This window comes from Hyla sarda, chromosome 1 (assembly GCF_029499605.1).
Source record: "Hyla sarda isolate aHylSar1 chromosome 1, aHylSar1.hap1, whole genome shotgun sequence".
NCBI classification, from domain to species: domain Eukaryota; kingdom Metazoa; phylum Chordata; class Amphibia; order Anura; family Hylidae; genus Hyla; species Hyla sarda.
The window spans coordinates 365,299,170-365,326,620 of NC_079189.1; the positions used below are offsets into that span (position 1 = coordinate 365,299,170).

Sequence of the window (27,451 nt, forward strand, 5' to 3'; positions counted from 1 at the left end):
TGTCGCATTTAGGAAGCCCCTATTGTGCCAGAACAGCAAAAAAAAAAAACATGGCATACTATTTTGGAAACTAAACCCCTCAAGGCACGTAACAAGGGGTCCAGTGAGCCTTAACACCCCACAGGTGCTTCACGACTTTTTGTTAAAGTTGGATGTGTAAATGATTTATTTATTTTTTTCCACTAAAATGCTATTTTTCCCCCAAATTTTTAATTTTTACAAGGGATAATAGGACAAAATGCCCCCCAAAATTTGTAACCCCATCTCTTCTGAGTATGGAACTACCCCAAGTGCGGACGTCAAGTGCTCTGCTGGCGCACTACAATGCTCAGAAGAGAAGGAGTCACATTTGGCTTTTGAAAAGCGAATTTTGCAGAAATGGTTTTTGGAGGGCATCTCGCATTTAGGAAGCCCCTATGGTGCCAGAACAGCAAAAAAAAACACATGGCATACTATTTTAGAAACTACACCCCTCAAGGAATACAACAAGGGGTACAGTGAGCCTTAAAACCTCACAGGAGTTTGACGACTTTTTGCTAAAGTCGGATGCGTAAATGGAAAAAAAATTTCACTAAAATGCTGGTTTTCCCCCACATTTTATATTTTTACAAGGGGTAATAGGAGAAAATGACCCCCAAAATTTGTAACCCCATTTCTTCTGAGTATGGAAATACCCAATGTGTGGATGTCAAGTGCTCTGCTGGCGCACTACAATGCTCAGAAGAGAAGGAGCGCTATTGAGCTTTTGAAGACAGAATTTGGTTGGAATAGAAGTCGGGGGCCATGTGCGTTTACAAAGCCCCCCCGTGGTGCCAGAACAGTGGACCCCCCCACGTGACCCCATTTTGAAAACTACAGCCCTCACAGAATTTAATAAGGGGTGCAGTGAGTATTTACACCCCACTGGCATTTGACAGATCTTTGGAACAGTGGGCTGTGCAAAATTTTTCATTTTCACGGACCACTGTTCCAGAAATCTGTCAGACACCTGTGGAGCGTAAATGCTCACTGTACCCCTTATTACGTGAGGGGTGTAGTTTCCAAAATGGGGTCATATGTGGGGGGGGGGGGGGTCCATTGTTCTGGCTCTATGGGGGCTTTGTAAACACACGTAGCCTTCAATTCCGGACAAATTTTATCTTCAAAATCCCAATGGTGCTCCTTCTTTTCTGAGCATTATAGTGCGCCAGCAGAGCACTTTACATCGACATATGGGGTATTTTCTTACTCAGAAAAAATGGGGTTACAAATTTGGGGGGGCTTTTTTTCCTATTTTTCCTTGTGAAAATGAAAAATTTTGGGTAACACCAGCATTTTTGTGAATTATTTTTTATTTTTTTCCATCCAACTTTAATGAAAATTCGTCAAACACCTGTGGGTGTTAAGGCTCACTATACCCCTTGTTACTTTCCGTGAGGGGTGTAGTTTCCAAAATGGGGTCAAGCGTGGTATTTATTTTTTTGCGTTTGTCAGAACCGCTGTAAAATCAGCCACCCCTGTGCAAATCACCAATTTAGGCCTCAAATGTACATAGTGCGCTCTCACTCTTGAGCCTTGTTATGCGCCCGCAGAGCATTTTACGCTTACATATGGGGTATTTCGGTAAAAAAGACCGTATTTCCGGTCTTTTTTTCCTTTTTACACTTGTGAAAATAAAAAGTAAAGGACAACACCAGCATGTTAGTGTAAAATTTTTAATTTTTTTACACTGACAGGCTGGTGTAGCCCCCAACTTTTCCTTTTCATAAGGGGTAAAAGGAGAAAAAGCCCCTCGAAATTTGTAACGCAATTTCTCACGAGTACAGAGATACCCCATATGTGGCCCTAAACTATTTCCTTGAAATACGACAGGGCTCTGAAGTGAGAGAGCGCCATACGCATTTGAGGACTTAATTAGGGATTGCATAGGGGTGGACATAGGAGTATTCTACGCCAGTGATTCCCAAACAGGGTGTCTTCAGCTGTTGCTAAACTCCCAGCATGCCTGGACAGTCAGTGGCTGTCCGGAAATGCTGGGAGTTGTTGTTTTGCAACAGCTGGAGGCTCCGTTTTGGACAGTATAAGGGGGTGTTTATGTAGCGTTTTACCCTTTATTATGTGTTAGTGTAGTGTACTGTTTTTAGGGTACATTCACACGGGCGCAGGTTTACAGTGAGCTTCCCGCTAGAAATTTGCGCTGCAGCGAAAGATTTGCTGCAGCTCATACTTGAAGCAGGAAAATTACTGTAAACCTGTTCGTGTGAATGTACCCTAGAGGTACGCAACTACTTTTCCCAGCATGCCGAGACAGCTGTTTCGGCATGCTGGGATTTGCAGTTTTGCAACATCTGGAGGGCTACAAATAGACCACTGCACTGTGATCTCCAAACTGTGGACCTCCAGATATTGCAAAACTACAAATCTCAGCATGCACAGACAGCAAACATCTATGTGGGCATGCTAGGAGTTGTAGTTTTGCAAGATCTAGAGTGCTACAGTATAGAGATCACTGTGCAGTGGTCTCTAAACTGTATACCTCCAGCTGTTACAAAACTGCAAATCCCAGCATGCCCAGCAGCTGTCTGGTCATGCTGGGAGTTGTAGTTTTGCAACATCTGGAGCTCTACAGTCTCAGACTGTAGCCCTCTAGGTGTTGCTAGGCAACTTACCGGCTTCCGTCGAATCCAGGGAGCCGTCCTCTTCTGCCGCACGACATCGCCGATCACCGCCGCCGATCCCGTCCCGCAGCTTCCACCGACGGGTAAGTTGATCTTCGTCGTTTGGTCCCCGTCGTTTCCCCGTTCTGCCCCGCCTATTGTGGGTGGGCAGAATGGGGAAAACGAAAGTAAAAGTAAACCCCCCCGCCCCTGATCTGCTATTGGTGGTCGCGTCTAGACCACCAATAGCAGAGATAGGAGGGGTGGCACCTCTGGCACCTAACTCCTATCGCTACAGGGGGATCGTGGGTGTCTTAGACAACCGCGATCCCCCTTATATTCCGGGTCACCATAGACCCGTATGACCCGGAATTGGCAACAAAAGTGAGTACACCCCTGACTGGAAATGTTCAAAATGGGCCCATTAGCCATTTTCATGTGACTTGTTAGGCTGGGTTCACATCAGGATTCCTGCCTCTGATGCACAGTTATGATCAGAAAATAACCTGATTGTAGTCATTAGCTGACACTACCCCATAGAAGTTAATGCGCCCATGCCTATCTGTGCACAGATGTGATTTCAGCTGATTTAAGCTTTAGAAATCATATCTGTCCATTGGAGTTAGTAATGAAGATGTGAACCCTTTCTTAGTGTTACAAGGTCTTAAGGGGAGTAATTTCTTTGCCATGGCACCTCATGGCAAAGAAGTTTCTGAAGATCAGAAAATGAAAAAAAAATTGTTGCTGTACACAAATATGGCCTTGGCTATAAGATGATTTCCAAGGCCCAAAAAGTGAGCTGCAGGACAGGTTCCACTCAGAACAGACGTTGCCATTGTTGACCAAAGAAGTTTAGTGCACATGCTCAGCATCTTATCCTGAGGTTGTCTTTGTTAAATAAACATATGAGTGCTGCCAGCCTGGCTGAAGGGGTGGGGGGGTCAGCCTGTCAGTGCTCTGTCTCTCTCTCTATCTCTCTCTGTCTCTCTCTCTGTCTCTGTCTCTCTCTCTCTCTCTCTCTCTCTCTCTGACTCTCTCTACACAAGCATATACATATGAGAAGGATGCTTAAAATCAAAGCAGTGTTTTAGGTTTTACAGTTGCTTCTTATTTTATGTTCACTAGACAAAAAAAAGATTAATAACATTGTATCCTGTTTACTCACCTAAAAGACTTCTGACCCTACCCTGTGACTAGCACTATCCAAAGGGGCCATTCCATTACAAACAATTGTACTTTAACCCGTGCCAATGGAGGCTAGGTTTGTTTTAAGGACTATTGTTTTCATTAATGATTTTGCTCTGATGTCTTTAACTCCTTAACGACCACGGACGTAAATGTACGTCCTGGTTTGGCGGGAATTCCCGCACAAGGATGTACATTTACGTCCTGTGTATGACCGCGAGCAACGGAAGGGTGCTCGCATCATACACGGCAGGTTCCGGCTGCTAGCAGCCCGTAATGGCCGACATCCGCGATCCCGCGGATGTCCGCCATTAACCCCTCCGATGCTGTGATCAATACAGATCACGGCATCTGCGGCATTGCAGCACTTTGATTGGATGATCGGATCGCCCGCAGTGCTGCCGTGGGGATCCGATCATCCAGCATGACAGCCGGAGGTCCCCTCACCAGGCTCCGGCCGTCTCCCGAGGTCTTCTGCTCTGGTCTGAGATCGAGCAGACCAGAGCAGAAGATCACCGATAATACTGAGCAGTGCTGTGTCCTATGCATAGCACTGCACAGTATTAGCAATCAAACGATTGCTATAGATAGTCCCCTACTGGGACATAAAAAGTGTTAAAAAAAAAAAAAAAAAAAAAAGTTGCAAAATGTAAAAATAAAAAGTAACAAAAGTGAAAAATCCCCTCCCCCAATAAAAATAAAAATTGTCAGTTTTTCCCATTTTACCCCCAAAAAGCGTAAACTTTTTTTAAAAAATAAACATATTTGGTATCGCCGCGTGCGTAAATGTCCAAACTATCAAAATATAATGTTAATGATCCCGTACGGTGAATGGCGTAAATGTAAAAAATTTAAGTCCAAAAATGCTGCTTATTTGTCACATTTTATTGAAAAAAAAATTAATAAAAAATTATCTAAAAGTTTTATATATGCAAATGTGGTATCTAAAAAAAAAAAAAAGTACAGATGACGGCGCAAAAAATGAGCCCCCATACTGCCCTTTATACGGAAAAATGAAAAAGTTATAGGTGGTCAAAATAGGGCGATTTTAGATTACTGATTCTGTACAAAAAGTTTTAGATTTTTTTTAAGCGGTACAAAAACATAAAAGTATCTATCCATGGGTATCATTTTAATTGTATTGACCCACAGAATAAAGAACACATGTCATTTTTACAGTAAATTGTACAGTTTGAAAACAAAACTCTCCAAAATGTGCAAAATTTTGGTTTTCATTTAAATTTCCTCCCTAAAAATTTTTTTTTTGGGTTCGCCGTACATTTTATGGTAAAATGAGAGGTTTCATTACAAAGTACAATTGGTCACGCAAAAAAAAAGCCCTTATATGGGTCTGTAGATGGAAATATAAAAGAGTTATGGATTTTAGAAGGCGAGGAGGAAAAAACGAAAACGCAAAAATAAAATTGGCCTGGTCCTTAAGGTGAAAATTGGTCATTAAGGGGTTAATGGAGAGCACCCTAGAGAGCACCAGTGTGAATGGAGAGCACCAGTGTGAACAAGTCCTTATACAAAACGAAGACTTTATTTTTATTGATCATTTTCAAGATGTAACTCCCAGTTTAAGGCTCTGTTCACATTAGTTTTGTTACAAGCCACTGGCACAGATTCTTTAAACAAAAAAACACTAGCACATTTAATAGCACAGTATTTAGCACTATTAGCTTGTTAACATGTCAGATGCTGTGATAGAAACCCAACATTTATAGTCAATGGGCTCTACTGTGAGCAATTGTTGTCCATGTGACGAATCAGCTTTCATTTTCATTGTTCTGCTATATGACAGAGCAAAACAGCGAAGGAAATGCAGCTCTGAACATGCTGGCAATGCTTGGGGGGGGGGGGGGGGGCTGTAAATACATGTAAAGCTCATGTCTGCCATCTTGAATCACTAAACCACAAAAGGAAATGTTAATATTTTAGCATGTAAATGTGTATGCAGGACATGCTGCCAAAAATGCTTTGCTCTACGCATTTCCATTGCAGTTTCAATAGTGATTAGTTATTTGTGGGAAGCCCAACTTGTTATGCAGCTGTGAATTTTAATGTTCACTCCGTTCATTTCCCATATGCCTTCAGTGAACTTTGTGTTATTCTCTCAGTAGACTCTGACAGCATGTTTTTGAATGTACTTATTTCTTCAGTTTCTTTGGAACATAGTATCACATTGTTCTCACTGCTTGTAGTGTTATAATTTGAAGACTGCAAATGTACTGATGATTTTTGTGCGTGTTGTTAAGTATTTTTCCTTTTTTTCTCTTTTATTTTAGGCCTTTCAGGCCCTTCCCGATACACTGGAAGAAATAGATGCTGTGCTAAATGAAGAACGGTCCAGAGCCTCTTGCTTCACAGGCTTAAATTCTTCTGTATGTTGTCTAGTTTTTCTGATAGTACTTACCCTCCCACGCTGTATTAAAGCTCCGTAATAATAAGCTAGGCAGCAGGAACAATATGTTTGAAATGCCAGAATTTGAATCTATTAGAATTTTAAGTAGAGTCTTTAAGAAAGAACAGAACATACTGTTCCCTTTCACCAAAAAATACTGTGCTTAATCTGGCAACTGTCATTTGTTTGTGTTGCCATGTGTCATTTTATCTTGCATTTGCTTCTAATGGCACACCAGAGAATAGGAGTAAGCAAAGTGTTTGGAAATGTATCTAGAGGTCTTGTTCTTTAAGGTATTGTTCTATATTTGCATTGTCAGGTTGTAGAGGACTACACCAGACGAACAAGAGAAATAGAAGATTTGACAGAGGAGCTTCACAAAAAGAAAATGGAGTTGGATACTTTTAGGCAAAACATATTACAGGTATTTCAAAAATATTTTTTTTTACCATTGACAGTTTTGCCTGAGAAATGTAAGGATGAGTAAGCATACAATGGGTGGTATGTTCACTTTTAGTCAAATGAATTGATCCCATTAAAAAACTAAATATCTCATGCTGAATTGGTCGTGGAGCACCAACACGGTTCTCTGACGTTTGTCAGGTGAAAATAGGACCCCTATTATCTTTATTTGTCAGGTTCCTAACAGTCAGACCCCCACCAATCAGACATTCATTAAATGGGCACTGTCATGAAATCTAAAAATTGATATGTTGTAGTACTGAAGTACTACAACATATCTCTAATATACTTTAATTAAAAAAAGTGATTTTAAACAAGTTTAAAATCACTTTTAAATTCGGCCACTAGGGGTCGCCCTCCTAGTGGCCGAATGCATTCTGCAGTGACGTCACTACTGGATTTCGACTCATTTCAGCCTGGCAAATGAGTCGAAATCCAGTCACTGCGGTGCTCGCTCGCGCCTGTCAATCAGACAGGCGAGAGCGAGCACGCTGATAGCTGGGGCTGCGCGCATTGGCCAGCTCCACTGGCCTTGCGCGCGGCCCCGCCCCCCCCCCCCCCCCCCTCTTACCCTGTCCGGAGGCCGTTACCCTGTTCGGAGGCCGTTACCCTGTTCGGAGGCAGCTTATTGATCCTCTGGTAAGTCTTCCTCACTGGAGGAATGGGGTGGGGGAAGCGGGGTTCGGGGGAGTGCCGCCGCTCAGCACTAGAGGTATGGGGGTGGGGAGCGGGGTTCGGGAGAGCGCCGCCGCCGCCGGTGCTAATGCTCCCGAAGTAGCACTGCTGCGCTAATAAAGTTATTGTTTTCACCACAGGGTGCCTCCAGCTTTTTCACCACTACAACTCCCAGAATGCCCTGACAGCCAGTAGATGTTAGGGCAAGCTGGGAGTTGTAGTGGTGAAACAGCTGGAGGCACCCTGTATAGTGAGCTAAGGGCGGAAGTGCCGGCTCCAGCAGGCATCAGTGACGTGGTGCCTGCTGGGGAAGTCTGCCTGGTAGTGAGCACGCTACCAGGCAGACAAAAAGGGATTTTAATATAGTAAAAAAAAAAATGTAAAGGGAGGGAGGGGGTTAGGGAGAGATGGGCAATAGGCAGGGACAGAAAGAAAGAAAAAATGGATGGTGGGAGCTACACTTTAACCATCCTGCTCAAAGGTGAGAAGTATCCTTTTTAAGAAAACCCATTTAGAGATTTTGTTTCAGGGAACTCCAGTCCCCCCTGCTGCTTGTCTATTCTCCCTGCTTTCAGAACAAGAAGACAGAGTAGAACCTACCTGCTCGGAAGAAATGAGCAAGCAGGTAACCAGATGTCCCTAGACAGGGAGCTGTGGGGACATCCTCACCATGGAGTAAATTTGTGCCCTGTGGCAGCGTAGGATTTATGAAGTGAATGCAGGAGCTGTGTTCCCTTTATAGACAACAGGTCCCGGCTGCTTTCTGCTAATGGTGGACATGCTTTTGCCTGCTATTAAAGAGAAACTGACAGCTAGTTCACCCACACTAAACCCAGTATACTGGGTTATATCGCGGGTGAATAGCTGTAAAATCAGGGGTCACTTACTGTAATTTGTTGTTCAGAGTTTTGGTTGTAAATAGTTTTAATCCTAATGCGCTCCAGTGCACATTGGAGGTCGGGCAGCCGGTTGGCCGAGCTCGCCTGCCTCATCTGTATTCACTCCCCAACTTGGTTATTCAAATTCTTCACTCTTTCATCACTAGGAAGTGAGAGACTAGTGACGTGAGAGTGAAGAATTAGAAAAATCAAGCCGGGTGCCAAACCAATGGACTTCAGTAAGTGACCCCTCATTTTACAGCTGTTCACTCATACTATAACCCAGTATACTGGGTTTAGTGCGGCTGAACTAGCTGTCAGTTTCTCTTTAAAGGGGTACTCCGGTGCTAAGACATCTTATCCCCTATCCAAAGGATAGGGGATAAGATGCCTGATCCCGGGGGTCCCGCCGCTGGGGATCCCCATGATCTTTCACACAGCACCCCGTTACCATCAGCCCCCGGAGCATGTTCGCTTCGGGTTTGATGACTGCCGATCACGGGACTGGAGTATTGTGACATCACGCCCCCTCCCATAGGCTTGTATTGAGGGGGCGGAGTGTGACATCACACGGGGCGGAGCCTTGACGTCACGATACTCCGGCCCCCTGATTGGCAGTCATCAGACCCAGAGTGAACATGTGGTTTACGCCATTTACCGTGCGGAATCACAAACTTTATATTTTAATGTAGAAAAGACTGCTCACTGAGAGCGGTTGTCCCTCAGCACTTCCAGGCACAAAAATGTGTAAAACACGAACTTTTATTTCTTCCTTATTAAAAGCATCAGAATTACACAAATGGATAGAGATGAGCCAACTACCAGTAATTCGATTTGTCACGAACTTCGCGACTCGGCGTTTGCTGACTTTAGCCTGCATAGAGTTCAGCTTTCAGGTGCTCCGGTGAACTGGAAAAGGTGGATACAGTCCTAGGAGAGAGTCTCCAGCCCACCGGAGCACCTGAAAGCTGAACTAATTTATGCAGGCTAAAGTCAGCAACTGCCGAGCCGAGAAGTTCGTGACGAATCGAATTACTGTAAGTTTGCTCATATCTACAAATGGATAAGAACCAAGACCGACACGTTTCGGCTATGTAACCTTTTTCAAGGTCTGCTTAAAACACATACTTGATGCCGAGTATAGTATAGAACTCCTCCCTCTTGTGCACATCACTTCCTGTATCATTCCTGAAATTAACTCTAGACTCACACCTAGCCGGCATATAATGTCACAAATTGAAGAACCATAAAAATACACATGAGTATGGAATGGCATAACCTGGATGAAACTGCAAATGCAACCACAATTAATAAAATAACATTATATCTGACCTTTGGTTAAGTCCATCAGGTGCCTGTGTGGCCATCTTCATGATCCAATACACTTCTCTAGTGCGTAACTTAAGTGTTCTGTCCCCACCTCTCAGGGATTTAGTAACATGCTCTATTGGTGTTACTTTCATTTGTGTGACTTTACCGTCATGTACGTCCCTGAAATGGCGGGACGCACCTGACAGTGCTCGTGTGTGAATACTGCCCTCCACACGCGCACCTATAATGTGCTCTGAGATTCTCTGCTTCAGTCTGCGTACCGTTGACCCTATATACTGCTTCTTGCATTCCAGGCAAGATATGCAATATATAACATGATCAGTCTCACAAGAAATGTAAGTTTTAATGGGAAAAATTATTCGTTACTGACACCACTTGTTGAGTTTTAGTCATGAGAAATCCTGTTGCCAATAGTAACATTCTTTTTTGCCACACACCAGCAACATGACAATTGTGGGTATGGCTTTGCGAGATGGAGTGTGGCATGCAGGAGGGGTGTGGCAGGACTGACGTACTTACCATGAGATGCAGAGCAGAGCTTGAAGTAAGGTACTGGAAGTCCTATATACACTGCTCAAAAAATAAAGGGAACACTTAAATACTCCAAGTCAATCACATTCCTGTGAAATCACACTGTCCACTCAATAAGCAACACTGATTGACAATCAATTTCACATGATGTTGTGCAAATGGAACAGACAGAATTTGGAAATTATAGGCAATTAGCAAGACACCCCCAATAAAAGAGTGGCTCTGCAGGTGGTAACCACAGACCACTTCTCAGTTCCTATGCTTTCTGGCTGATGTTTTGGTCACTTTTGAATGCTGGCGATGCTTTCACTCTATTGGTAGCATGAGACAGAGTCTACAACCCACACGAGTGGCTCAGGTAGTGCAGCTCATCCAGGATGGCAGATCAATGCGAGCTGTGGCAAGAAGGTTTGCTGTGTCTGTGAGCGTAGTGTCCAGAGCATGGAGGCGCTACCAGGAAACAGGCCAGTACATCAGGAGACGTGGAGGAGGCCGTAGGAGAGCAACAACCCAGCAGCAGGACCGCTACCTCCGCCTTTGTGCAAGGAGGAGCACTGCCAGAGCACTGCAAAATGACCTCCAGCAGGCCACAAATGTGCATGTGTCCACTCAAACGGTCAGAAACAGACTCCACAAGGGTGGTATGAGGGCCCAACCCCCACAGGTGGGGGTTGAGCTTACAGCCCAACACCGTGCAGAACGTTTGGCATTTGCCAGAGGCACCAAATTCGCCACTGGCACCCTGTGCTCTTCACAGATGAAAGCAGGTTTACACTGGGCACATGTGACAGATGTGACAGAATCTGGAGTCGCCATGGAGAACGTTCTGCCGTCTGCAACATCCTCCAGCATGACCGATTTGGCGGTTGGTCAGTAATGGTGTCGGGTGGTATTTCTTTTGGGGGGCCGCACAGCCCTCCATGTGCTTGCCAGAGGTTGCCTGACTGCCATTAGGTACTGAGATGAGATCCTAAGATCCCTTGTGAAACCATTTGCTGGTGCGGTTGGCCCTGGGTTCCTCCTAAGGGTATGTTCACACTACGGAGTGTGAACGGAATCTCCGCTCGCAGAATTCCGCGAGCGGAGATTCAGCCTGGCAGCCGACGGCGGCGGTAGGACCGCGCGGCACTGCGCCGTCACCATTGATGGCTATGCAATACTCGCGGATTTCCGCGCAAAGAATGAACATGTTCTTTCTTTGCGTGGAACAATTTCAGCGGCGGAATTGTCCGCCGCTGAAATTCCGCAGTGTGAACGGGTCTCGCAGAGACCCATTCACACTAATGTTAAGTTCACACCGCGTAATTCCGCGGAAATTCCGTAGTGTGAACATACCCTCATGCTAGACAATGCTGAGTGTGTCAGCAGTTCCTGCAAGAGGAAGGCATTGATGCTATGGACTGGCCTGCCCATTCCCCAGACCTGAATCCCATTGAGCACATTTTGGACATCATGTCTCACTCCATCCACCAACGCCACGTTGCACCACAGACTGTCCAACTGAGCCTCATTTTGACTTGTTTTAAGGACATCACATCAAAGTTGGATCAGCCTGTAGTGTGGTTTTTCACTTTGATTTTGAGTGTAACTCCATATCCAGACCTCCATGGGTTGATAAATTTGATTTCCAGTTATAATTTTTGTGTGATTTTGTTGTCAGCACATTCAACTATGTAAAGACAAAAGTATTTCATATGATTAGTTCATTCATTCAGATCTAGGATGTGTTATCTTAGTGTTCCCTTTATTTTTTTTAGCAGTGTACTTGCATGGGACTTAAGACAAAAAACATATCCTTAAGGGGGTAGGTTAGGGTTAATTTAACTATCATGTAATTTTTATTTGACATAAAAGTAACGAGTACGAAGTTTCATCAAAATATCTCCAGCCATATGGATGTTATGCTGGAACATACATTTCCCATAAACTTGCATGGGACTTAAAACATATACCCCGACCCTCGCAAATAGGGGGGGGGGGGGGGGGTGTAAGGGTTACGGTACTCTTTATATCTCCTTGGTTTGTAGTTGACCTATAAGTAACGTGTTCCAAGTTTTATCGAAATGTCTTCAGCCGTTTGGAAGTGATGCTGGAGTATACACACATAAACACACACTTGATGGGAGATTTATCAAAACCTGTCCAGAGAAAAAGTTGCTGAGTTGCCCATAGCAACCAATCAGATTACTTCTTTCATTTTTGAAAAAGGCCTTTGAATTGGATTGGTTACTATGGGCAACTCAGCAACTTTTACTCTGAACAGGTTTTGATAAATCTCCCCCATTGGCCCTGATTTACTAAGATTGTTGTGTACTTTTCTTTGTTGGTTTTAATTCCCTCCAATTTTTTTTCTACGGTATTTACTAAGGTTTCCCTACATTTTGCTTTTTTTACACCTGCTCTGATCTGTAGGGTTTTCCTCAGCACAAATCCACTACATTTTCTGTGGAAACCTTAGCAAATATGTTGGTTTTTTGTGAAAACTTTGGGGCCACGCGCCTTTTCTGCGGCCACGCCCACTTTCCTAGACGACCAAAACCCCCCCCCCCCCTTTCAGGTTTTCTCAGTAAAATGGACAGTTAGTAGTTTTTTTGTTTTTTTTTTATTCTGGCGCAAATTCTGGACAGACAGAATTTCTGGCGCATGGCGACAGAATCTGGCACACAACCCAACAATAGTAAATCAGGGCCATTGAGTGTGTGTGTGTGTGTGTGTGTGTGTGTATCTATATATAGTACAGCGTAAAAACAAAACCTTCCAAAATGAGCAAAGATGCGGTTTTCTTTTCAATTTCGTCACACAAATAGTATTTCTTTTTGGTAAAAATGATGTCATTAAAGTAATGAGTGATGTCATTACAAAGGACAACTGGTCGCACAAAAAACAAGCCCTCAAACTCATCTGTGGATGTCCAGCATTAACCCTTTAGATGCGGCGATCAAACTTGATTTTTGATCGCTGCGTCTAAACTGAAAGTAAAAATTGCCGGTTAGCTCAGTGGTGCTGTTCGGGACCGCAGCTGTGAAATTGCATGGCAGTGATCAGTGTAGGAAATCAGTGTGTGCAATGTTATAGTTATAGAAATAAAGTGTTAATAAATGAGATTTAACCCCTTCCCTAATAAAAGTTTTAACACCCCCCCCCCACTTTTCATATTTATAAAAAACAAAAACTGTGTAAATAAAAATATATGTGATATCGCTGCATGCATAAATATCAGAATTATAAAAATATATAGTAAATTAAACCGCATGGTCAATGGCGTACAAGTAAAAAAATTCCAAAGTCCAAAATACCATATTTTTGGTCACTTTTTATGCCATAAAAAAATTATAAAAAGTGATCAAAACGTCCGATCAAAACAAAAATGGTACCGATAAAAACTTCAGATCACGGCGCAAAAATTAGTGCCATGACGCTCCTTATACGGAAAAATAAAAAAGTTATAGAGGCCAGAAGAGGACATATTTCAACTTCTTAATTTTTGTGCATGTAGTTATAATTTTTTTTTTTGTAGTAAAATAAAATCAAACCTATATAAATTGGCAATCTTTGCGACCGTATGGACCTACAGAATAAATATAAGGTGCAATTTTTACCGAAAAATGCACTGTGTAGAAACGGTAGCAGCTAAAAATTACAAAATGGCTTTTTTTTATTCTTTTAAATTTTGCCCCACAAATAATTTTTTATTGGTTTCGTCTGAGATTTTGTAGTGAAATTATTAATGTTATAACAAAGTAAAATATTTGGTGCAAAGAACAAACCCTCATATGGATTTTTAGGTGGAAAATTAAAACTGTTATGATTTTTAGAAGGTGAGGAGGAAAAAACTAAATTTCAAAAATGAAAAATCGCCAAAGAGGGAAAGAATTAATAACAATGTTCAACATATTTTGGTATCTCTGTGTGTGGTAATGTCAGAACTATTAAAATATAATGTTAGTGATCCTGTATGGTGAACGGCATATAAGTAAAAAAAAAAAACACCATAGTCCATCCGAGAAGAAATAAAAAAAAAGTGGTCAAAAAGTTACATATACATTGACCCTCCGACCTACGATGGCCCCAACATACGATGCTTTTGTATGATGGGGCCATCGCTTAAACGGTTATCCGGCAGCGCTGACTGCTTCAGCTGCTGCCAGATAGCCGTTTAAGGTGCCCCGTGTAGTCCTGTGATGGTCACTCACCTGTCCCCGATGTTCCGTACAGTCCTCTTAAGTATCACCTGCATGGCTGTCGCTCTCCTTCGTAGTCATCACGTCGCAGCACACGCGGTCCCGTCATCCAATAGGAGCTGCAGTGCGCAGTGACATGATGACGGCAATAAAGAGCAACGATCCCGGGCAGCAGTGACGGTCCGGAGCGGTGGGGACACCCTGGGGACGCAGCGACAGTGATGGAGGGCGACATCCAGGACAGCGGTAACGGTCCGGAGAGGCGGGGACAGGTGAGTATAACTTCCAATACTTATCATTGCATGGATCCCTCGACATACGATGGTTTCAACGAACGATTGTTGATTTGGAACAAATTACCATCGTATGTTGAGGGATCACTGTACACAAAAGTGGTACCGATTAAAAACAGAGCCCTCCTACAGCCCTATATACAGAAAAATTAGAATGTTATATGGGGTCTGAATGCAGCAGTTTTAAGCATACCATTTTTTTTCTCCACTTCTATACTAAACAGTAACATGTGGCCCCATGTAGTGGTATGTGGAGGCAGATGGCTGAAAAGAGGATATAAATTAGGTATTCTGTTAAACAACTGGTGGCCCTCCAGATGTTTTAAAACATCTACTCCCAGCATTCCCAGACAGCCTTTGGCTGCAGCTAACGGCTGTCCTGGCATGTTTAGGCATACTGGGAGTGAAACCTCTGTGAGAAAATGGGCACTGTTCATAATGTGTGGTGGACTGGAAATCTGTTGCATGAAATCTGGTCTGGATAATGGGTGGTCTTGTTGTTAGAGCAGAAACAGAATGAAGAGTCATGTTTGGATGTGAAATAGAATGGACGAATACTTTAAATTGTGAGTTCTTGTAACACTGGACACAAGAATGTCTGATTTTTTTTTTAAAAGCTGACACATAACTTACATTTTGTCCAGGTGAAAGAAGACTGGCTTGTTCCTTTGAAGCAGTTGGTGGAAAAAATCAATGAGCAGTTCAGCAGTTTCTTCAGGTCAATGCAGTGTGTAGGTGAAGTTGATCTACACACTGAAAATGAGGTAAGATACTGGTAAAGAGAAGCTTATCATGTTGTTCAGCCATGTCTTACACAGTTGACTTAGAACATTTTATTTCATACATGTATACAGTAATTAGTTCTTTGCATAATGTTATTTAACCCCTTTGCGCAAAAACACGTACATCTACGTGGTAGAAGAGCCTGACTTGCCGCAACTCCTCAAACATGCACGTGTATCCTCCAGTTCGTCACAGTGCTCCCGGACACATGACAGTTCCGCCATGCTGGCTGTGAAACACAGCCTAACAACAACTGAAGCCAGCTGGGGACCAATCACCGCGGTTACTGCTCGGTGATCGCTGCTATTTGTCTGTCAGTGTAATGACAGACCAATAGGAATGACAGGTCAGCTTAGGAGTTTTCACTACTTCGATGGGATAAGAAGTTTGTGTCGGAAGGAGCCCAACAGTAGCCAAGTTTGTCCCAGAGTGCAGAAATATGAGCCCCATTAACCCTTTCCCTGCTAAATGATCACCTTTCTGTGTATCCAGAGAGTGTCAGAGAAGGAATCGGAAAACAAGTGAGCACCTTGTCAATCTACCAGTTCCTCATTAAAGGGGTTCCTCGCTGGAAAAAAAAATGTTTTTTCAATCAACTGGTGCCAGAAAGTTAAACAGATTTGCAAATGACTTCTATAAAAAAAAATCTTAATCCTTCCTGTGCTTATCAGCTGCTGTATGCTACAGAGGAAGTTCTTTTCTTTTTGAATTTCTTTTCTGTCTGACCACAGTGCTCTCTGCTGACACCTCTGTCCACATCGAGAACTGTCCGGACCAGGAGAGGTTTGCTATGGGGATTTGTTCCTACTCTGGACAGTTCCTAAAATGGACAGAGGTGTCAGCAAAGAGCACTGTGGTTAGACAGAAAATTCAAAAATACCTTCCTCTGTAGCATACAGCAGCTGATAAGTACTGGAAAGGAGTAAAGAAATAATTTACAAATCTGTTTAACTTTTTGGCACTAGTTGATTTAAAAAAAAAAAAAATCTTTTCTAGTGGAGTCTCCATTTAAGCCCTCCACTGCCAGATCACCCTCATTAATTCCTTCAGTTCCAATTCATAATCATTAAATCCTTCCAGTTCTTATCAACTGCTGTATGCTCCAGAGGAAGTGCTATAGTTATTTTCTGTCTGACCTCTGCTGACACCTCTGTCCATGTCAGGAACTGTCCAGAACAGGAGCAAATCCCCATAGAAACCCTCTCCTTCTCTGGACAGTTCCTGACATGGACAGAGGTATCAGCAGAGAGCACTGTGATTGACTGGAAAGAACTATACAACTTCCTTTGGAGTATACAGCAGATAAGTACTGGAAGTATTTAGATAAAAAAAAAAAAAAGTAATTTACAAATCGGTTTCATTTTCTGGCACCAGTTGATTAGAAAATAGTTTTCCACTGGAGTGCTCCTTTAACCCCCTTCACCCCTCCTGTGTATCTAGAGAGGATCTGAGGAGAGAGGAGCCTGCAACTTTGACAGTAACTCTTCACTGAAAGATCACCACTCTCTTGGGCCTATATAATCATCCAGGGTGCCATCAGCTGGGAGTTGAGGCATCTTAAAGCAGAAAGACACGAGTCTCCATTGTGACCCTGGCAGCCATGTTTAAGCAGATGCATGCAAAGATTAACTTTAAATACTAAATAATAAATGCTATTTAATTGAATATTAAATGGTGCATCACATAGACATATATTTGATACACACTCTGCATATAATTAGCTGTGCACAGTATCAGCCCACCCCTGACATGTTTCACTCTATACGAGCTTCATCAGAGGTACAGGCTTATGGCTGATAGTCATAAGCCTGTACTTCTGATGAAAATCGTTTAGAGCGAAACATGTCAGGGGGGCTGTGTCTGTAATGTTTTAAAGTTCTTTGTTGTCACAGAACGAGTAGCTTAAGGACTGCATCCTTAACACATTTATATAAACTGTTTCCCACTCAGTGTGACCAGCCATAATGGTATAGAGAACGTAACGTCATCTTTTAAATTTATGATTAAAAGTTGTTTTATTAGGGTTATATAGGGTTAGTAGTGCCAAGTGGGGCCCTTTGGTTATTGTTGTTAGATCTCTTTCCCTAATGAGGGTATTTTTGGTTTTTGAGGCATCAATGTAGACACCACAAGGTCCAGAGAACTTAAAAAAAAAAATTGATTTCCTATGATTACCATATTGATATCATGGTGGCACAACAAATGCCTATGTGGAGCAATTTATTGTACTCAATCCTAGTAGCTATTACGCTAAGCCCCAGAATTGGACCTCTACTAAAGTTTACACATGTACACGTTTTCGGAACTTGTACTAAACATGGACATCTAAAGAATACATACAATTAGACATCATGTACCATTACACCCAACCCCCAAAAAATGCATTGCAGTGGACAAATCTTTAGTCCATTTTAAGGGATTATTTTACTTGATACCAAAGTTGGATAATTTTTGTTTCGTTTTATGGTTAAAAAAAAAAATTTGAAAATTTTGAAAAAGAAAAAAAAAACTCTGTTCATTGTCAGGTTCTGACCCCTATAATGTTTTTATTTTTCCACCTACAGGGGTGTGTTGTGGTTTATTTTTTAAGTCATGAGCTGTAGTGTTTAATGGTTTCACTTTTGTGCAGTTCTGGCTTTTTGATAACTTTTTATTCCATTTTTTTCTGGGATGTGATGTGACCAGGATCTGTCTGGATCAGGAATGTAAGAATGTAATATTTTGGACAATTACCCACACGGTTATACCAAATGATTTTTTATTTTTTACCTGTTTGTGTTTTTAACAGTGTTTTATTTGAAAAATAGGAAAAGGGGGTGATTATAATTTTTATTTTGGGGGGGTATTTTTATTTTAAAAACATTTTTTTCTAAGGCAGCCTTCAACAATCACAGAGCCATGTAAGCCTGAGGAAGACAGGTAAGGCTTCCAGGTTTCCTGGATTAACCCCTTAATGACGTATATTTACTCCTTTGCCGGCTCCCACGATATAACACAGGGTCACGCGGTGACCCCATGTCATATCGGGTCGGTCCCGGCATGTCGGGACCTGGGGCTAATAGCGCGCGGCAGCGATCGCGGTGCCGCGCACTATTAACCCTTTGGAACGAAAGTAAAAGTTTCCCGGCTGCTCAGTGGGGCTGATTTGATTGCCTGAGATGCAGGCTTGAGCAATCGGTCGCCGATGACACTGATCAATGCAAAGCTATAGCTTTGCTGTGATCAATGTAAAAGATCAGTGTGTGCAGTGTTATAGCCCCCTATGGGAGCTATAACTGCAAAAAAAAAGTGTAAAAAAAAAAAAAAAAAAAGGTTAATGTGATTTAACCCTTTCCTAAGTCCAAATCACCTCCCTTTTAACATAAAAAATTACATAAAAATAAATATAAACATATGTGGTATCGCCGCTGCGTAAATGTCAAAACTATAAAAATATATCATTAACCCCTAAAGGACCAAGCCCATTTTCACCTTAAGGACCAGAGCGTTTTTTTCACATCTGACCACTGTCACTTTAAGCATTAATAACTCAGGGATGCTTTTACTTATGAATTTGATTAAGAGATAGTTTTTTCGTGACCTATTCTACTTTAACATAGCAGTAAAATTTCGACGATACTTGCATCATTTCTTGGTGAAAAATTCTAAAAATGTTCACAACATTTTCTAAATCTGAATTTTTCAGGTACAAGTTCAGTTTTGAAGTGGATTTGAAGGACCTTCATATTAGAAATACCCCCTAAATGATGCCATTATAAAAACCGCACCCCTCAACGTATTCAAAAGGACATTCAGAAAGTGTGTTAACCCTTTAGGAATAGCAGGAATGTGAAGGAGAAAATTCAAAATCTGCATTTTTTAGGCTAAGTTTCCACTTGGTTTTTTTTCTGGCAGTTTTTGGAAAACTGCCACTGCAGTTTTTGAGCCAAAGTCAGAAGTGGATCCATAAGGGAGGAGAAGTATAAGACATTCCTTTGGCTGTCTGGGCTTGCTAGGAGTTGTAGTTTGGCAACTCCTGGAACGCAGCAGTGAAGATCACTTAGGGCGGATCTTTACTGCTGCATCCGCCGCTGCCTCCGTTGGTCCCGCACTGCCTGTCCCGATCCTGCCGCCAGTCCTGCTGCGATCGTCGGTCCGGGTGTGAGGTGAGATTTCCGAACCCGTCCACCATCTCTTCCCCCCCCCCCCCCCCCTTCTGCGCCGACATTCAGGGGCGGGCAGATCGGGGATTTCACCTTTAACCTCCTGCCCCCCTCCTGCCATTGGTCACTAGCCCTAACGACCAATGGCAGGGATTTAGGAGCGAGGTGGCAGCTGCCACTTCGGTCCTATCCCTTAGGATGATCGGGGCTGTCTCTGACCGCTCTGATCATCCCTATTTTCCTGGCGATCGGGTCACCAGAGACCCGATCAGCCCGGAACCCCGCAAGTCCTTGTCATTAGTCAGTCACTGACTGAGTGACTAATGACAACGATCAGCAGCAGGGGACCAGTCTGATTGGTCCCCAGCTGCATAGTGTCATCGGTCAGCTGTCCAGAACAGCTGAGATGACGTTTCTATCACCATGCCAACGGACATGGTGATAGAAAATGTATTGGACGTGTATACTTGTCCATTTGCGTTAAGTTACAGGAAAAATGGACGTGTATACACGTACATTTGCGGGAAGGGGTTAATTAAACCGCACTGTCAATGGCGTCACTTTTTATATCATGAAAAAATGTATAAAAGGCTATTAAAAAGTCAGATCAATACAAAAATGGTACTGCTAAAAACTTCACATCACGGCGCAAAAAATGAGTCCTCATATCGCCCCATAAACAGTGAAATAAAAAAGTTATAGGGGTCAGAAGATGACAATTTTGAACATAGAAATTTTCCTGCATGATTTTTTTCCAGAAGTACGACAAAATCAAACCTATAAGTAGGGTATCATTTTAATCGTATGGACCTACAGAGTAAAGATAAGGTGTCCTTTTTACACAAAAAATGTACTGCGTAGAAACGGAAGCCCCCAAAAGTTACAAAATTGTGTTTTTTCTTCAATTTCGCGTCGCACAATGAATTTTGTTTCCGTTTCGCCGTAGATTTTTGGGTAAAATGACTGAAGTCATTACAAAAGCAGAACTGGTGGCACAAAAAATAAGCCATCATATGGATTTTTTAGGTGCAAAAGTGAAAGGGTTATGATTTTTAAAAGGTGAGGAGGAAAAAACGAAAGTGGAAAAACCTGTGGTCCTTAAGGGGTAAAAGGCATTTAATGTCTAACCCCTTAAGGACCAAGCCCATTTTCATCTTAAGGACCAGAGCGTTTTTTTGCACATCTCACCACTGTCATTTTAAGCATTAATAACTCTGGGATGCTTTTAATTTTCATTCTAATTCTGAGTTGTTTTTTTTTGTTTTTTTTTCGTGACATATTCTACTTTGTTAGTGGTAGATTTTCGTCGATACTTGCATCATTTGTTGGTGAAAAATTCCAAAATTTTATGAAAACATTTTAAATTTAGCATTTTTCTAAATTTGAAGCTCTCTGCTTGTAAGGAAATTAGACATTCCAAATAAATTATTTATTGATTCACATATACAATATGTCTACTTTATGTTTGCATCATAAAGTTGACATGTTTTTACTTTTGGAAGACATCAGAGGGCTTCAAAGTTCAGCAACAATTTACAGATTTTTCACGAAATTTTCAAAATCGGAATTTTTTAGGGATCAGTTCAGTTTGCAAGTGGATTTGAAGGGCCTTCATATTAGAAATACCCCATAAGTCACCCCATTGTAGAAACTGCACCCCTAAAAGTATTCCAAATGACATTCAGAAAGTTTGTTAACCCTTTAGGTGTTTAACAGGAATAGCAGCAAGCAGTGAAGGAGAAAATTCTAAATCTTCATTTTTGACACTTGCATGTTCTTGTAGACCCAGTTTTTGAATTTTTACAAGGGGTAATAGGAGAAAAGGGCCCCCCAAAATGTGTAACCCAATTTCTCGCGAGTAAGTAAATACCTCATATGTGTATGTCAAGTGTTCGGCGGGCGCAGTAGGGCTCAGAAGGGAAGGAGCGACAATAGGATTTTGGAGAGTGAATTTTGCTGAAATTGTTTTTGGGGGAAATGTCGCATTTAGTAAGACCCTATTGTGCCAGAACAAAAAAAAAAACACATAGCATACTATTTTGGAAACTACACCCCTCAAGGCACCTAACAAGGGGTCCAGTGAGCCTTAACACCCCACAGGTGTTTTATTAAAGTGCAGGTTTTTTTCCCAAATTTACCATTTTTACAAAGTGTAATGGGAGAAAATGCCCCCCAAAATTTGTAACCCCATCTCTTCTGAGTATGGAAATACCCCATGTTAGGACGTAAAATGCTCTGCGGGCGAACTACAATGCTCAGAAGAAAAGGAGTCACTTGATTTTTGGAAAGAAAATTTAGCTGAAATGGTTTTTGGGGGCATGTCTCATTTAGGAAGCCCCTATGGTGCCAGAACAGCAAAAAAAAAAAAAAAAAAAAAAAAGAAAACAACACATGGCATACTATTTTGGAAACTACACCCCTTAAGGAATGTAACAAGGGGTACAGTGAGCCTTAACACCCCACAGGTGTTTCATGACTTTTTGTTAAAATGTAATGTGTAAATGTGGGGGGGTAACAGTAGAAAACTCCCCCCCCCCCCCCCCCCCCCAAAAAAAAAAAAATGGAACCCCATTTCTTCTGAGTATTTAAATACCCCATGTGTGGACGTCAAAAACTCTGCTGGTGCACTACAATGCTCAGAAGAGAAGGAGCGCCATTGAGCTTTTGGAAAGAGAATTTGTTTGGAATGGAAGTCAGGGTCCATGTGAATTTCAAAAACCCCCTGTGGTGCCAGAACAGTGGACCCCCCACATGTGACCCCATTTTGGAAACTACGCCCCTCACAAAATTTAATAAGGGGTGCAAAGAGCATTTACACCCCACTGGCGTTTCACAGATCTTTGGAACAGTGGGCTGTGTAAATGAAAAATTCAATTTTTCATTTTCACGGACCACTGTTCCAAAAATCTGTCAGACACCTGTGGGGTGTAAATGCTCACTGCACCCGTTATTACATTAAGGGGTGAGGGGAGTAGTTTGCAAAATGGGGTCACATGTGGGGGGGGTCCATTGTTCTGGCACTATGGGGGCTTTGTAAACACATTTGGCCTTCAATTCCGGACAAATTTTCTGTCCAGAAGCCCGATGGCGCCCCTTCTCTTCTGAGTGTTGTAGTTTGCCAGCAGAGCACTTTACATCCATATATAGGGTATGTTCTTATTCAGAAGAAATGGGGTTACAAATTTTTTTTGGGGGGGTGAGTTCCCCATTTGGGGTGTAGTTTCCAAAATGGGGTCACACATGGGTATTTTTTTGCGTTTATGTCAGAACCGCTGTAAAATCTGCCAACCCTGTGCAAATCACCAATTTAGGCCTCACTCCTGAGCCTTGTTGTGTGTGCAAAGCATTTTACGCCCACATATGGGATATTTCCGTACTCAGGAGAAATTGCGTTACATATTTTGGGGGTCTTTTTTCCCCCCCTCTTACCTCTTGTGAAAAAAAAAGTATGGGGCAACACCAGCATGTTAGTATAATAATTTTTTTTTTTTACACTAACAGGCTGGTGTAGGCCCCAACTTTTCCTTTTCATAACGGGTAAAAGGAGAAAAAGACCCCCACAATTTGTAGTGCAATTGCTCCAGAGTATGGAAATACCCCATATGTGGCTAAACTGTTTCCTTGAAATAGGACAGGGCTCCGAAGTGCGAGAGCGCCATGCGCATTTAAGGACTAAATTAGGGATTGCATTGTATTGTATTATATTGTATTGTATTCTATGTCATTGACACTGCCATATGATAAGTTGAAAACACTGCCATATGATAAGTTTTCATTTTTATTGGGGGGGGGGGGTGTAAGGGGTGTTTATGTAGCATTTTACCCTTTTTTATGTGTTAGTGTAGTCTAGTGTTTTTATGGTACATTCAGACAGGCGGGGGTTTACGGTGAGTTTCCCGCTAGGCGTTTGCGCTGCAGCGGAAAATTTGCCGCAGCTCAAACTTTAAGCAGTAAACTCACTGTAAACCCGCCCGTGTGAATGTACCCTGTACATTCACATGGGGGGGGGGGGAGGCATACCTCCAACTGATGAAAAACTACAACTCCCAGCATGCACTGACAGACCGTGCATGCTGGGAGTTGTACTTTCTCTCTCGGCTCCATTGCGGGACACAGACCGTGGGGTGTATGCTGCTGTCTCTAGGAGGTATGACGCTGTGTCAACAAAAAAAGTCGGCTCCTCCCAGCAGGATATACCCGCCTCCAGGCCCTGAGCTAATCAGTTTAAGCTTAGTGTCGGAAGGAGGTGGACATGGTCTGGATTTCTCCAGACCAGGTCTTATGTTTTATTATTTTCCTAGTTAGGGAATGTGTTAATTTTTTATTCCTTTTTCTTTCATGTTTTCAGGTGGGGACTCAGGAACTGCGGCTCACTGTTTCCCCATTGCGAGTAAGGGGACACAGACATTGCGTATATGCGCTGTTAACCCCCTCTCGCCAACGGTCAGCGCCTGGCGTTGTACCTCATGGGTCCGGGTCCCCCTTTTCCCTGCTCGCCTTGCTCGCACATGGTGGCTCGGCGTGATGCAATTAACAAAAGCTGACTGAAGAATTCGCAGAAGACTCCATTAGGTAAGTTCTTCTGACTGAGGTGAGTATATATTTTCTCCCTTAGGTGCTGACTTGCAACCTCTGGAGACCCTCATTTTTTGGACCACCTTTCAGGTCTAAGGGGCTGGCCTGTGTTGGGGCTCTATCTTTATTCAAAGCAGGGGCGAGCAAGGGCATTTTGGGAAGGAAGGGGTTACTTTTTACTAAGTACGTGTGTGTTTTTTTTTATACTATGTGGCTGTCAGCCGCAGCGCTTCTATGCGGCTGACAGCCGCGGTGTCTGTACTGTTCGGCGCACGGAGCGGCGACTTACTTTCGGTTTCGGCAGCAGACAGCTGCCAGCGTACATGTGTATCGCCCGCTCACCTCCCAGCGGGCGCAGTCGCGACCGACATGTGCGCCCGTTGCAAGGAGCGGGCGCCATTACTATTCTTCTTCACGGCTGCTGGGGCGCTATAGCTCCGCCCACAGGGCCGCCGGAGCTTACTAGAGGCGCGAACCGCCCTCCAATCAGCGCCGTGCGTGCGATTTTTGGGGGCAGAGGCCAATTAGACAGTTCCTCTGCTCCAGGCACGCCCCTCTATGGCTACTGGCTGGCCTGTTTCTCCCTCTCTTTCTCTCAGAGCGGAGTTCTCCTCACAGCAGCTGCCACAAGGGACACAGACTCGGGTGAGAGAGTTCTTTTTTCATTATGTCCGTACCCAGAACTGTTCCCATTAAACAGACAACTGGAGCATTAGTTTCCTATTTTGTCTGTAAGACCTGTAATTCCAAAATGCCTGGTTCTGCTGAACCCACTTGCTCTGCCGGCTCCTCTGCTGCCCCATGGTACCCCCGGATGCTCTATCAGTTCCGGTGGATTCGGCCGCCCCTCCAGCCTGGGTTTCTTCCCTATCCCAGTATATGGCTAACTTGACTCAAGTCTCCCGTTCGGTGGCTGAGGCCTCCCGTGACGTGGTGTCTGCCTTGAAGAAGTCTGCCCTGCGCCGGCCCTCTAAAGGGACCCGCTCCCCTTCTCCACATACCTCACGCTCTCACAAGCGTACTAGGGGTGCATCTTGTGACTCTTCCATTGAGTCTTCAGGTAGACGTGGGTGTTCCCCTCGTGGGTCCCGCCCATCTGGTCACAAACAGCGCTCCTCCAGAGGACGTTCCCACAGTTGCCACTCTGCCTCGCCAGAGCCACGTACCAGATTAGAGTCGCCCCCCCCCTACAGGGCTGCCTCCACTCGTTCACATTCTCCTGGTGAACTGGCGGATGAGGCTTTTGAATCGGCATCTGACTCGGAAGACCACTTGGATTCAGTTGAAACGGTGAACTCATTGGTTGCGGCCATAAGAGACACCTTTCACTTAGAGGACCCAGGATCTTCGGACGTGACTCCTGAAGTATCCTTTCATCGTGCTAAACCGGCACCTCAAAGGTTCACCACTCACGCTGAATTTGACACCCTTCTGGAATCTGCATGGAAACATCCAGGCAAGAGGTTCCCGGGAAGGAAGAAGGTTCAGGTGCGTTACCTATTCGACAAGGACCTTGTCTCTAAGGTGGTTCCCCCCCCCCCTCCCCCCTCTCGGTGGACCCACCAATTTCCCACCTCTCTAAGGCTACCACACTGACACTGGCAGATGCGGCTGCTTTCAAGGACCCGACGGACAAGAAGGTGGAGTCCTTAGCGAAGTTTGCCTCTGAAGCAGCAGGCTCTTCTCTACTTCCCACCTTCGCCTCGGATTGGGTGTCCAAAGCCCTATTGTTGTGGTGCTCAAAACTCCGTCAGGGTATCCCCAGAGGATCTGTCTGCCTTGGTTCTCCAATGCTCTAAAGCTGGGGAATTTCTGTGCACAGCATCCATGCAGTCAGCCCGTTATGCTGCCTTTGCTGTGGGTCACTTGGCGGCTCTCCGCCGTTCCATGTGGCTTAAGGCTTGGGATGCGGATGCCGCTTCCAAAAGGTCTCTCACCCAGCTTCCTTTTACTGGTGTCCGTCTTTTTGGCAAGTGCCTTGACGAGATTATTTCTGAGGCGACGGGGGGCAAGAGTTCCTTGTTGCCTCAAAATAAGGCTCGCTCTACTTCCCAGAGGAAGTCCTCTACCTTTCGGTCCTTTCGGACTTTTGGCCCCAATAAGGGGTCAGGGCAGGCACCTTCACGGGACAAGAAGGCTCCCTCGTTCCGGGTGCGCTCGTGTTGGAAGTCGGACACCAGCCGTTCCGGCCGTTTTGTGGCCAAATCGGGCAACCGCAAACCCACTTCCGCGTGAAGTGATGTCCCCACCCGCAGATTTTTCTCGGGTGGGAGGTCGTCTTTTTTTTCGAGATGTCTGGACCACACACATTCAGGACTCTTAGGTCAGGGACGTGGTGTCCAACAGGTACCGAATCGAGTTTGCCTCCCTCCCAAGGGATCGTTTTTTTCAGTCCCGGGCTCCCCGGTCTCCTTCTCTGGCGAAACAGTTTCAAAAGGCTCTTCGGTCCCTGCTTCTCCAGGGAGTTATTGTCCCTGTTCCTCCAAGGGAACGTTTTCGTGGTTTCTATTCCAATCTTTTTGTGGTCCCCAAGAAGGGCGGTTCGGTGTGGCCAATCCTGGACCTCAAGCGTCTCAACCGTCATCTTCTCATCCGCCACTTCCAAATGGAATCCCTCCGTTCGGTAGTGGCATCCATGGAACAAGGGGAATTTCTTTCTTCGGTGGACATCAAAGATGCCTACCTCCATTTTCCAATATTTCCCGGCCTACAACGGTACCTCCGTTTTGCCGTTCCAGAGGGGCATTTTCAATTCGTAGCCCTCCCCTCTGGTCTGGCCACTGCTCCTCGGGTCTTTACCAAGATCCTTGCACCAGTGATAGCCCTGTTGCGGTCCAGAGGAGTCTCAGTGATCCCTTACCTGGATGACCTTCTCATCAAGGCTCCCATCAGAGTCCAGACTCTGGAGAATGTGGATCTCACCCTCCAGACCCTGGATCGCTTTGGGTGGATGGTCAACAGGGACAAGTCTGTCCTTTCTCCCACCCAGTCTCTGATCTTCCTGGGACTCCATTTCAACAGGGCCTCTGCCCGGATTTGCCTTCTGCCGGACAAACGTCTGACTCTCCTGTCAGGAGTCCGCTCCCTTCGGGCCTAGGTCCCAGTTTCCATCCGCGTTTGCATGGAAGTCTTGGGTCGGATGGTAGCAGCCATGGAGGCCGTACCCTTTGCCCAGTTTCATTACCGTCCCCTTCAACTGGCGATTCTCTCTCGATGGGACAGATCTCCTCTGTCTCTCGATCGCAAGATTGCTCTCCCTCGTCGGATCCGTCAGTCTCTGCTCTGGTGGCTCCGCTCCCCCTTTCTTCTTCGGGGGCGATCATTTCTTCCCCACCACTGGCAGGTGGTTACAACGGATGCCAGTCTGTCGGGCT

The 27,451-nt window shown here is 44.1% G+C and overlaps 1 protein-coding gene across 2 annotated transcripts in view; it reads left to right on the top strand.

Annotated features, from left to right (window-relative positions):
• The window catches only part of SMC5 (structural maintenance of chromosomes 5), a 166,249-nt gene that overhangs the window by 122,138 nt on the left and 16,660 nt on the right, over positions 1 to 27,451 (top strand). For both annotated transcript variants that reach the window (XM_056523070.1, XM_056523071.1), the window contains 3 exons: positions 6,110 to 6,205; positions 6,545 to 6,649; positions 15,222 to 15,341. In XM_056523070.1, coding sequence (XP_056379045.1) covers positions 6,110 to 6,205; positions 6,545 to 6,649; positions 15,222 to 15,341 — 321 coding nt within the window. The remainder of the gene's footprint in view (positions 1 to 6,109; positions 6,206 to 6,544; positions 6,650 to 15,221; positions 15,342 to 27,451) is intronic.